We start from the raw sequence: 11180 nt of genomic DNA on the forward strand, positions 1-11180 counted from the left end.
AATGCATTGGTTTTGTATCTGTGTAACCCCCGTGAAACGCCGTCTTTGTGTCTTGTAGCAGCACGATATAAAGTGGCACGATAGAATGGAACGATAGCACGATACGAATAAAATTATGGACGAGACATTTTGTGTCTAAGTATCAAAACTAGCGAGCGGTCCGCGCGACGTCTGGCAGTCGAGTGTTCCGCTCATGCGCGCCGCCGGCCGCCGCAGATCGATATGACATGTATTTCGTAATCTCTTTGTCTATGGTTCTTCAGATGTCATTAACTTTTTCCAGGAGAATGGCACCAGTTTTTTTTTCATTGAGGGTCTAGTAACAAAATAAAAAAAAATGAGACTATACAGTTTAATTATATATTTATTACATCTTTACTGTTTTATAGATACGTCTAAACACTTTTACAAACATTTAGTTTTACATAGTATGATTAGATACATCTATTAAACTAAGTTCCAATAATAATAGAAAACACTTACTGATCTCCATCATAAAGCAGTTTAAAAAGTTAGTCCTTGTAATTTTCGCGCCCTTCGTTTTGGTTTAAAACCAGTGTCATAACTTCTTCTCTAAGTCGCTGTCAAAACAAGTCTGCGTTTCGGCGCAGTTGAGTAAAACATCGTGATCTATGCTGTCCAAGGTTTGAGTTTCAGTCGATGTAAGTAATGAGAACGGGCTCGCACTCTCAAACCTGGGCTTCGGAGAATCAAAGTGACAGAAGCAAGTCTGAGTCTCCTTTATGCTGAAATCTGGGGACTGGGTCTCCGAAGTAACGGTTTCCTTGTCAGACCTGCACAGCCCAAATTCGAAAGGTATCGTCTGAGTTTGTATATCAGAGAGAGACACAGTTTCTGAGAAGAATAGGGAGTCATCGTCGTTCATCTGAGATTTTAGGGACAGGAGATCTTCGAATACCGTTTGGGTGGAGATCTCATCTCTTTTAGGCTCCTGCCAAAATGTCACATCATTTTTTATGTTCTCCAAAGTCTGGGTGGCAAAGGAACGCTTTGGACTGTCGCAGTAATCTAATTTTTCCTCCTCCTTTTTATCAACCACTTTTCTTTTTTCTGCTTTCTTTTCCTTATAGTCTTTGTGTTCCTTTGGATGTTTTCGAAGTAGATGCACTAGCAACGTTTCGTTAGTCTTGTACTGTATGTTACAGATATGGCATTCATAAATATAATTACATGTTTTGGTGTGCCGCTTCAAGTCAGATTCGGTAGCGAATTTCTGGGGACAATTACTGCAGGTGAAGTTTTTGGTACTGTGGACTTTATTTACATGTTGGTTGAGATTCTTTCTGCTTGTAAAAAACTTGTGTCGTTTCGAGTTTAAGTTGTATGAACAATTAGTTTTGTGGCAGTGATATTTAACGTCTACGGTGTAGTTTTCTAGGTTATGTTCCTTTTGGATATGCTTCTGTAGGTCAGACTTTTTAATGTAGTTACTATTGGAGCAGTATGGGCATGGCAGGGTAATTTTTTCGGAGGTATCAGGTGCTACCACCATTATATCCAGCTTGTCATTCTGCAAATCTGTGGTGATTGAAGTTTTTAGACCAACATCTTCATCGTGCAAAACATTTTTCTGAAATCAGTGAAAGTATTTCATATTATTTATAAGTTTTTACTTTAGCATTGTACTTATATAAGCAATTTGATTTTATTGACTACTTGATGACGCCCACAACTCATTTATGGAAAAATTCGTTTACAGTAAGTTGTAAATTACAACTTACCTTTTTTTTTTGCAACAAAAAGTAACCTATCTCTCTACCCTTTCCTATCTCTCAAAGTCATACCAAATTTCAACTATATTGGTTCAGCTGCTTAGAGGGGAGAGGTGACAGACAGACATACATTTCGTATTTATAATATTAGTAGGGATTATACCATGTCAAGAACCAAACAAGTTAAAAAGATTTTAAGTATATTTTCTGTCAACCAGTTCTTGAAAATGTAGAAATAATGTATGTACCTCTTTAGCACTTTTCAAAATTTCATCAGACTGTTTACACTGTGAGGTAAACCTGGTCAGCTGCAGCAGTACATCCTCACAGGTGCCGCAGATCAACTGGGACAAACCATCAGCTACGTCCACCTGGAATTAAAATACAACAGAATATTATGATTTGAGGTACCAATGTAGCTAATGGTCTAATTAATAAATAGAAAAAATAAAGGGTGAATTTAGTAAGTACATGGAATATGTATTGTTTTCAGGTAATAATAGTAATGTCAGAGAAGTGAGTGAAAGCTGTTGGGGGAGGCCTTTGCCGAGACGCACACAGAAACACAGACCGTGCTACCAAATAATAATTGATTAATTGAAAATTTTGCTATGTAAAATAAATGTATTGTTCTTCTGAAAAAAGCCACCAAGAGCTCTAGACTAGACATATATTTAAATTGGTTGTAACTTGTACCCCACCAAAGACTAAGCATTTGCAGTAGGAATGCTTACTGCATGGCAGTGTCAATATACAATAGGAATAGAATAGAATAGAATAGAATAGAATAGAATATTTTTATTGCAAGAATGTAGTGTTACATAGGTCTTAACATTAATTAGTATATTGTTCTTATACATTCTGCCATACAAATGGCGTGCAATTGAACATCGAAAATATCAGCTATTGAACTATAATAAGTAATTACAAAATACGATAGGATTCAATTAAGTACTTATTATTTTATCAAAATTAGTGTAACAATGTCAAGGTAATGTCAGAAAGTTAATTAATTCAATATAATTATATTCAATATAATAATATAAGCTCCCTGATCAATTTAAAAAACTCCCTGAGAGAAAACTACAAAAGAGCTGCATGCATGGCTACTTTTCAAAATGTATTATGCAATAAATTAATATTTTAATGATGAAATGGATGACTTTAAAACCTAATATTCTGACATTATTCTAAAATTATTTTAATTGTAATAAAACATTAGCATAATATATTTGACAATATTAGTATAATATTCATTAATTCGACAAAATATATTTTTAAGAAATACAGTTAATTATCTATCTTTTTATTTTAACTAATAAAATAGTGATTATTATAATGTAGGCAGTATTAACAGTATCTTGGCTGATCCATCTTCTGAGGCTGCTAAAATATTATATAACATTCTAGATACATCTCTTACACACCCCAGAGATGTTTAAGAGATATATCTGGACTACATAGTACGTTTAAAATGAGGCTGATTTGTTGATTTTCAATTTTTTATTAATTTGTATTGAATACCTATAAGGACGGCATTATCATTTTACGATAAAGTCCTTTAATTAGAATTTAAAAAAAAAACTAATAAAATTCAATGATATGGAAAAATTATAATTACAATGACAATATTTGCACACTATGTTAATAGTAGAATACTCGTATGTCTGAACTCATTAAAATGTAAACATCTACTGTACTTACCATATTCTTAGCAAATAAATAAATGTTGAATTCGAAAGGCAAATAATAATAAAAAGGTCATAGTAAGATAACAATTTTGCATTATAAGAAAACTAGATGACACCCACAACTCCGTTTTGCTACAATTCATTTATCACATGGGAACCATACATACAAAAGTATCCTATGTTTTTTCCCGGGACTCAAAGTATCTACATACCGAATTTCATCAAAATCAGTTTAGCCGTTTGGGCGTAAAGAGGTAACAAACAGACAGACACACTATCACATAATATGTTTATTAGTATGCCATGGATGTGTGTTGCTTTAAAAACCTATTGTAATCCTCAACTGTTTTGGCATACCTGGATGTGTGTGAGCCTGTGAAAGTTGTCCACCAGCCCCCACTCTATCATGTTCTTCATCTCACCCCCAGAGGCGAGGCAGCCGCGGCATACCATGCTCACGTCTATAGAAGACATATCTGAACTAGGGAAATCCATTGTCTTTACAGCCTTCTAGGGTTTAACATTACTCCCGTGTATTTGGTTATGTCGTATATTGCTGTAAAAATCAATTATTATTGGTTTATACATACGAAGGAAAAAAACTATTGTTTGATCAATTTAAATGATATTTACCTAAAGTAGGTATGGTATTTGACTTTAGCGAACTTAAAAAGGATTAATAAATGCATTCAACTTTCATTAAATCAGAAAAAGGATAAAACTTTGCTTTTGTTTATACTTCTTCTTCTTTTAAAAATGGCCGACTTAGTGAGTTGCCAGTGTCAGAGTGGCTCGAAAGACTTTTTTTTGTGCAAAAGCTAAAACATTGCAAATTGCAAAAAAGTTGACAGTGACAGTAAGCATAGACAAGAAGAAATTACATCCTTTTTTTTTTTTTTTTTTTTTTTTTTTTTTTTTTTTTTTATTATAAAATTGGGGCCGTCTATAGACTGTTCGTCCATATCCTTTTTTTGTTATTTTATTATTTAGATTTTTCGCACCAAGGATAATTGAAATAATATTATGAATTTTAATTAATTGTGGTCCATCACGCCATGGACACTTTTTTTTTTTTTTTTTTTTTTTTTTTATATATATATATATATATGTGTATATGTATATTTAATAGAATAGAGTATAATATGTTATACATATAATAAATAAATATATACATTTATTGTTTTATAAATTGCATAATAATAATATAAATGTTTTGAACGGTGAGGTCCCAGTCGGTGTGGCGGCCAGTAGATCCGACATTTTCCGATTTCCTTAGATTTTATGCTGCTCCACCCTTTGCCTTTAGATGTTGTGACATTGGCTTGGTGGAGAGGGGTCACTCAAGCTGGGTGGAGTTTCTAGGTTGTTAAAAAGACATCGTTCTGTGTCGAATCTACCCGCCATGTGGCTTAGGACTTTATCGTTCCTGTCTTTTATAGCCATTTTTATATTATAATCTCTTATGTGTTCGGTTGACACCTCCGTGGCTCTTTTTATGAAGCTTGCCACAGCGTCTCCATCAGTGTCAGTGTAATAGACACAGGTGTTAGTGTGCCGGGATATGGCTACAACTGCATGAGGAACGCTGTCATGGATTGCCAGCTTTCGGGACTTGGTCTGTATGATGATCACCGAGGGACTCGTTAATCCCTGAGCTTCATGGATTGTGAGGACGCGAGAGTCCGTTCCCGATCCATAGCCTGTATTAGTGAGGGCTGCTTTCTCCTCTTGTGTGTGGACAAGATACAGGGTATTTAGATTGGTTTTAGGTATTCTCGCTCCTGAATACTTCATTAGCTTTAGGGACCGCACTATTTCCTTCGATGAATAGATGTTATTATAGACCATGCTTAAGGCGTATGCCACATCCATAGGGCTCCTGTGTGTGCAAGACAACTCCTGGGTGATGCTGGTTACCAGGTTTGGACGAGTGTAATTAAGTTTAAAGAGGTTTTCACGCTCTATAAACGGGAGTTGGTTAATATCTCCAATGAGGATAACATCGTTGGCGCCTGTTAACTGATTCGCCATGACGATTGAGCCGAAATGGTTCATGAGGGCCTCGTCAACTATCAACCTTTTGTAGGTTTCTTTTGTCCCATTTACCAGCAAAGAGGCCATGGTACGAACTTTATCTTTAACTTTGTTGCCAGTTCGTAGCGATAGCCTTTGCTTTAGATCCTCGGCTGCTTCGATTGTCGTTGTTATTATAACGTCTGTTTCCTCATTGAAGTTATTAATGATCCAAGTTGTCTTCCCACATCCAGGAACCCCATTGACCCACGAGTAGTTGATAGGTTTCGCGAATATATCCCAGTCCATGCTGGATTCGGGGTCCCCAGATAGGACTTCTGCCATTTCTAGTATCCTGTCTTCCAGCATTATTCTGGTACATTCCGCTATTACCACTATTGGATCCTCAGATTTTGTGATAAATTTGAGAGTTCCCGTGCGTTTTGTCTCATCCTCGTCCAGAACCACGAATCCGCAGTCGGCACTTAACGCCGCCATATACTGCCCTGTCATCGCCCCGGCAATTATTGTGGAGGTGACATTGTCGTATATGGCAGCTTTTGCATCCTCGAGTCTCACTTCTAACAGCTTTTGATTTTTCCGCTGATAGGCCTGCATGATCTTATTGCAGGTCAAGAGCTTTATGGTCTTATTTGCTCTTATTATCGCCTGGAACTCGAGGAAGGCATTTATTATATGATCTTCGGGGCTCTGGGCCAGTCTGAGTTTTGGCGGGAGCACTTGCCCGAGATCGGCCCTATATCTTTTGTTTTTATTTGCCGGTGTTTGTGTAGATGGTTCCCTCAAAAAAGCCTCCATTGCTAAAGCCTGCCGATTTGTTTGTGACGAAGCCTTGATCCGAGAAAGGGTGTTTTTATCCTCGATCATTCTTTCACGATGAAGTACTTTTTTGATGGAGCCCACAAACGCTTTTACCTTACTTTTTCTTAGATGTTATGTTGTATCAATGAATGAGTAATGTAGGGGTTTTATAGGTACTTTTATTTCCAGATTAACATCAACATCAAAAAGTCTTTAAATTATAATGAATTTTAAGAATCAATAATTCATTTAGCAAAATAATATTAAATATACAACATAAATTGAGAAAATAAAAACATATTATAGCGGATAACAACATCTCAGAGTATAGATTTTTGTTTTATCAATAAATAACGAATACCGTATCCATAGTAATATTGTAAATAAGCAACTTTTGATCTGTTTATAAATTATGTAGAATGGGCACATCTATTTTTAGTGTTTTAGTTACTTGGTGCTACTATTACACTACAGTCTAAACTACTACACAAGCAATAGGTATATAATGGCTAAAGCGACCACTATAAAAGAAGCTATAAAGAAATGGGAAGAGAAGACCGGTCTGCAAGCTGCAACCGCAACAGAAGTCAGCCTTATATTCCAGTGGCCACCCATAGAAAAGATGGACAACACGCTGTCGTGTCTCGCCAATTGCGAGTGAGTTTAAAATGTAGAAACATTTTAAATTTTTTCTTATATTATTCACTTCCACAGTACATCCGCAAAACAAAATATAAACACTCTGCAGTAATTTGTACTACAGAATAGATAGACAAGTACTTGTTCTCGAATATAAAGGTATTCTATGGTCCAAACCACGAAGAGAGTCCCAAATCTGGTAAAATAAATGATCTGGATAAAAACGTAAATAAAAATTAATATAATAGAATGACATTTTGATACTACCGTCGAGGTTTGCCGCTTGGATCCTACTTTATAAGAATTTGGTTTAAGTTTAGAATTAGTAAGTTAAGTACTTGTCTTTTTCAGGAAACTCAGTCTATCCACGAACATGATAGAGAAGGTGACGGGTTTGAACAGCCTGAAGAAGTTGAGAATACTGTCACTGGGAAGGAACTATATTAAATCTTTTTCTGGGATGGTGAGCAGTTACCAGTTACCACTGTGCGATCAGCGATGTGTTTGTTGGCTATAAGCTAGCAGCTATCTACCGCATTACGGACCTATCGGGCGGTCACACGTTTTAACTTCTAACGTTCTGCGTGTGCTTGAACGTTTGCCCGCGTGACTGTTCTTTGTCTGATAGATCCCTCAGCAGACAGCACATTATCATCGTTGCGATTATTCCCAGGTGCAGTGCGCAGCACGTGCACGGTGCCTATAACCTGAAAAGTGTAGCGTCACGCCACGTTTTGATGTGAGCTGTCAGCTGACCCAATCTTAACAACCTAACATGCGAGTAATAGAGTTGCACAAATCTCATTTGTCACAACTTTTCGTTTATCTTCAGGAATGTCTGGCAGACACGTTGGAGGAGCTGTGGATATCGTACAATCTGATCGAGAAGATGAAGGGAGTGGGTGCGCTGCGCAACCTGCGCGTGCTGTACATGAGCAACAACCTGGTTAAAGAGTGGAGCGAGTTTAACAAACTGCAGGTATCAACCACACTTAGAGAGATTACTAACCACTAATTTAATGACAATGTTTAGTTTAAATCTTCATCAAAGTATGTTTGTTTCACTTCTAAAGTTATCATTAAATCTTTCGGAGTACGAGTATGTTTAATAAGACCCATTTGTTACCAATACCATACCTTACAAATAAAAATTATTATTATATATGATAGTCTTCAAAAATTGGATCTTAGATGAGGCGAGGAGTAAGCGGGTGCACGGGGACACGTCGCTTTTGGTTGATCAGTGATACCGTCGCAAACACTTCTCGGACGTTTCATGGGATAGCCGCGGCCGGCGTCCCATTTTTTGTAAACTTGATGCAAACACGCGATGAAAACGTTACGAATCCGCCATGTATCCGTGATCTGCTGCGTGCTGCTCTGCCCGAAATCCACTTGCTAATCGCTAGTATGATAACGGCTTTTAACTCACAGGAGTTGCAATACCTGGAAGACCTGCTGTTTGTCGGCAACCCGCTGTACGACGGGTGCGAGCTGGAGGCGTGGCGGGCGGAGGTGGCGCGACGGCTGCCCGCCCTGAAGAAGCTGGACGGAGAGACCGTGCTGAGGGACGAGCCGCCGCTCACTGTCGCCGACATGCAGGTTGAGGTAGGGTATTTCTAATATATTATATAAAACTCTCATGTCGCAGTGTTTGTGCGCACTCCTTTAAAACGGCTCAACCGATTTTAATAAAATGTATGGTACATTCGTTAGTAAAATATTAATTTTTTTCTCAATTTTTTTGGTAAAAAAGTGGGCCTGTGCGAGTTTTTTACGCCGGTTGTTCTCGCCGGGTTAGTTCCCGAACCGGTGGTAACTGGTAGACATCATGTAGACTTTCAGAGAATATTTGCAAAAATTTCTTCTAAATAAAAATTGTTGAGTTTGAGTTAGGCCCATAAAGTTAATATACCTAGGTATATTAACTTTATGGTTAGGCCTGAAAATAGGTTTTTATCTACTTTTTATATTGACACTAGAAATAATTTGTATAGCAAAACAATGTATGCCAGGTCAGCTAGTTTTTTTTAAATAAAATAAGGTGGCAAACGAGCAAACGGATCCCCTGATGGAAAGCAACTACCGTCGCCCATGGACACTCGCAACATTAGAAGAGCTAGAGCTGCAGGTGCGTTACCATGTATAGCGCAGAGCACGGTGATGTTCAAAACAATAATCTATTATTTTAGAATGTGGTAGATCAATCGGTAGGTTAGAGGTTTATCTCTTGTCTATTATACACGATACCAATTAAATTTTGTATGAAAGAGACAAACAGCGCAGTATGGTACGAATTTAAAAGTTAACCTTGTCATAAAGTAATAAATTAGTAACACGCTGAACAAGAGAATATAATAATCTAATTGAAGTTTAAAATGTCTTTATTTTTATTCCAGGCTGATTGTGGCGACGCTGTAGAAACACTCGTCAGTGCAGAAACAAATGAAGTTTAGTAAAATATACCTACAATCTTATCGGACCTAAGTAATCAAATATCACGATAAATAGCTAGGACTGCTTTTAAAATATCTGAAAAAATGTAGTGTAAAAACATAACACGATGGAATATCAAAAATATTTATTTACATCTTCATTGAAGGCATTTTCTCCACTGGGAACATTGAATGGCAACATGGCAACCCATAAACCATAGACACACAAATATATAGACAAATATATTTTTTTTTGCTAAGGCGTCTTCCGCCGAGCAAAAAATGGTACTTAATTTTATAAACAAAACATGGCAGCGCGAAAATTATTTTATGAATTTCAACAATAAGTTTACCATCGCAAAAACTTAAAAACTAGTCTAAACGGTCACACTGATATACCAGATCCTCTGTCTTTATCATAATATACCAAATTACCCACAATTTGAGCTCAATATACCAAACATCATGCACTTTCTACTTAAATGAGCAAAACAATTTTAAATACTTCAATGTAAAAACAGAAAACCACAAAGGAAAAATATAAAAAATCCCAAAATTATAAAGGGGTATGAAGATTTTTGTATGGAGCCTGGCCGACCTATTTTCCGCCATTGTGTTTTTCCGTGTTCACGAATATTTTTGAAAAAAATATTCGTGAACGCGAAAAAACACAATAGCGGTACGGTAGGTCGGCCAAAATCTTCGTACCCCTTTCATCTCACAGTAGCTCGTAGTTTTGTGAAGTAGGCTTACTATTAAATATTTATATTGTGCAATCACTTTACTTAAAGAAACACTAGCTATTTGACCGAGCTTCGCTCGGTATTCGATAAAACACGAATGAAATGACATTTTCTAAAAATGATTCCTAGCTAGATCGATTTATCGCCCCCGAAACCCCCTTCATACTAAATTTCATGAAAATCGTTGGAGCCGATTCCGAGATTCCAATTATATATTATATACAAGAATTGCTCGTTTAAAGATATATGATAGTGTGGTCGCAGAGCACTTATAATTTCGTACATTGAGCCATCGGTCATCGCTACTAATAAGTATATTGTATTCGCGTATGAATAGAGTTATCGCGATTACACAGGTACATAGTAGGAATGAGATAGCAATATTCGTGCGTGAGAAGGACAAAATTTGAGTTAATGTACGAAATTTACCATCCTGCGCGACCAAACTTTAGTGTTTAACAGTCTGGTGGACTTTTGTATTATCTGTACTATTTACAAGTTTATTTACATTTAATATAATTATTTTCATTTCTAAAATTTGTTTTATTGTCTATGCCCTTACAAACTATTAAGTCAAAAGTTTAAAATCAAGTTTTACTGATGTTAGAAATCAATTCGTTATTGTGTGAAAGTCTTTCAAATCAAAACTTAATTCTATATATTTTTGTTAACACCACTTTCATAACATATTTAATATAAACGCATAACACACTCTTAAGGTGATCGCACATTTATCAGCTCGCACGTGCCGTTCACGCCGCATTTTAGAATTCGTTGTATGAAATGATGTGAAACGTCAAGGCATCAGGTCTTTATGACTGCACGGCAACACTTCGGTATACGTAATTGCTGGTCCGCAGAGGGTAAGATAGCCATCGTTTTGCCAGATAAGTCTCGGCGAAAGCTAGAGTGTATGGAGGAGCTCAAGACGCTGATGGCTAAATTCCCCACCGCGAAAGATGCTAAGGCCACCCCATCCTTACAAGCTAACAAGTTTGGTCTTAGTGAGGCACCTAAGCCTGCTGAAAATAAGCCACCCAGCAGAGCCGCTTCTACTACTCGTCGTACAAGGAAACCTTAGGCCAGATCCATCTCTTTTACACG

General features: G+C 36.9%; 2 protein-coding genes across 4 annotated transcripts; one reads left to right on the forward strand and one right to left on the reverse strand.

The window, feature by feature from the left end:
• Window positions 1–13: 13 nt before the first annotated feature.
• On the reverse strand, window positions 14–4159 carry LOC121736563 (telomere zinc finger-associated protein-like). Of its 2 annotated transcripts, XR_006037033.1 has the most exons (5): window positions 4058–4159; window positions 3782–3980; window positions 1982–2104; window positions 484–1591; window positions 14–316 (listed from the first exon to the last, which is right to left on the reverse strand). XR_006037033.1 is itself a non-coding variant. In XM_042127846.1 (4 exons), the coding sequence occupies exons 2-4, from the start codon at window positions 3917–3919 to the stop codon at window positions 560–562; spliced, it is 1293 nt and encodes a 430-aa protein (XP_041983780.1). In that variant the 5' UTR covers window positions 3920–3980; window positions 4058–4159; the 3' UTR covers window positions 357–559. The 2 variants fall into 2 exon arrangements, 1 of the variants encoding a protein (XP_041983780.1); XM_042127846.1 differs by lacking the exon at window positions 14–316 and having other exon boundaries at window positions 357–1591.
• A 2513-nt stretch (window positions 4160–6672) lies between these two features.
• On the forward strand, window positions 6673–9872 carry LOC121736578 (dynein axonemal light chain 1). Of its 2 annotated transcripts, none has more exons than XM_042127873.1 (5): window positions 6673–6916; window positions 7250–7361; window positions 7731–7877; window positions 8333–8506; window positions 9298–9872. In XM_042127873.1, exons 1-5 carry the CDS (start codon window positions 6765–6767, stop codon window positions 9352–9354), a joined length of 642 nt encoding a protein of 213 aa, XP_041983807.1. In that variant the 5' UTR covers window positions 6673–6764; the 3' UTR covers window positions 9355–9872. The 2 variants fall into 2 exon arrangements, with proteins under 2 accessions (XP_041983807.1, XP_041983808.1); XM_042127874.1 differs by having other exon boundaries at window positions 8333–8500.
• The last annotated feature ends 1308 nt before the right edge of the window (window positions 9873–11180 follow it).

The sequence above is a fragment of the Aricia agestis genome, chromosome 19, assembly GCF_905147365.1.
Source record: "Aricia agestis chromosome 19, ilAriAges1.1, whole genome shotgun sequence".
Taxonomy (NCBI): Eukaryota; Metazoa; Arthropoda; class Insecta; order Lepidoptera; family Lycaenidae; genus Aricia; species Aricia agestis.

Excerpts from the sequence above, each read along its gene's own strand:
- LOC121736578 (XM_042127873.1), top strand. The coding sequence starts at position 6,765 with ATGGCTAAAGCGACCACTATAAAAGAAGCTATAAAGAAATGGGAAGAG. Across the intron at positions 6,917-7,249 it reads TCGTGTCTCGCCAATTGCGA|GAAACTCAGTCTATCCACGA; the intron begins GTGAGTTTAAAA and ends TGTCTTTTTCAG. Across the intron at positions 8,507-9,297 it reads TCGCCGACATGCAGGTTGAG|GCTGATTGTGGCGACGCTGT; the intron begins GTAGGGTATTTC and ends TTTTTATTCCAG.
- LOC121736563 (XM_042127846.1), bottom strand. The coding sequence starts at position 3,919 with ATGGATTTCCCTAGTTCAGATATGTCTTCTATAGACGTGAGCATGGTA. Across the intron at positions 2,105-3,781 it reads ACAGGCTCACACACATCCAG|GTGGACGTAGCTGATGGTTT; the intron begins GTATGCCAAAAC and ends TTTTAATTCCAG. Across the intron at positions 1,592-1,981 it reads TTTTGAAAAGTGCTAAAGAG|AAAAATGTTTTGCACGATGA; the intron begins GTACATACATTA and ends CACTGATTTCAG.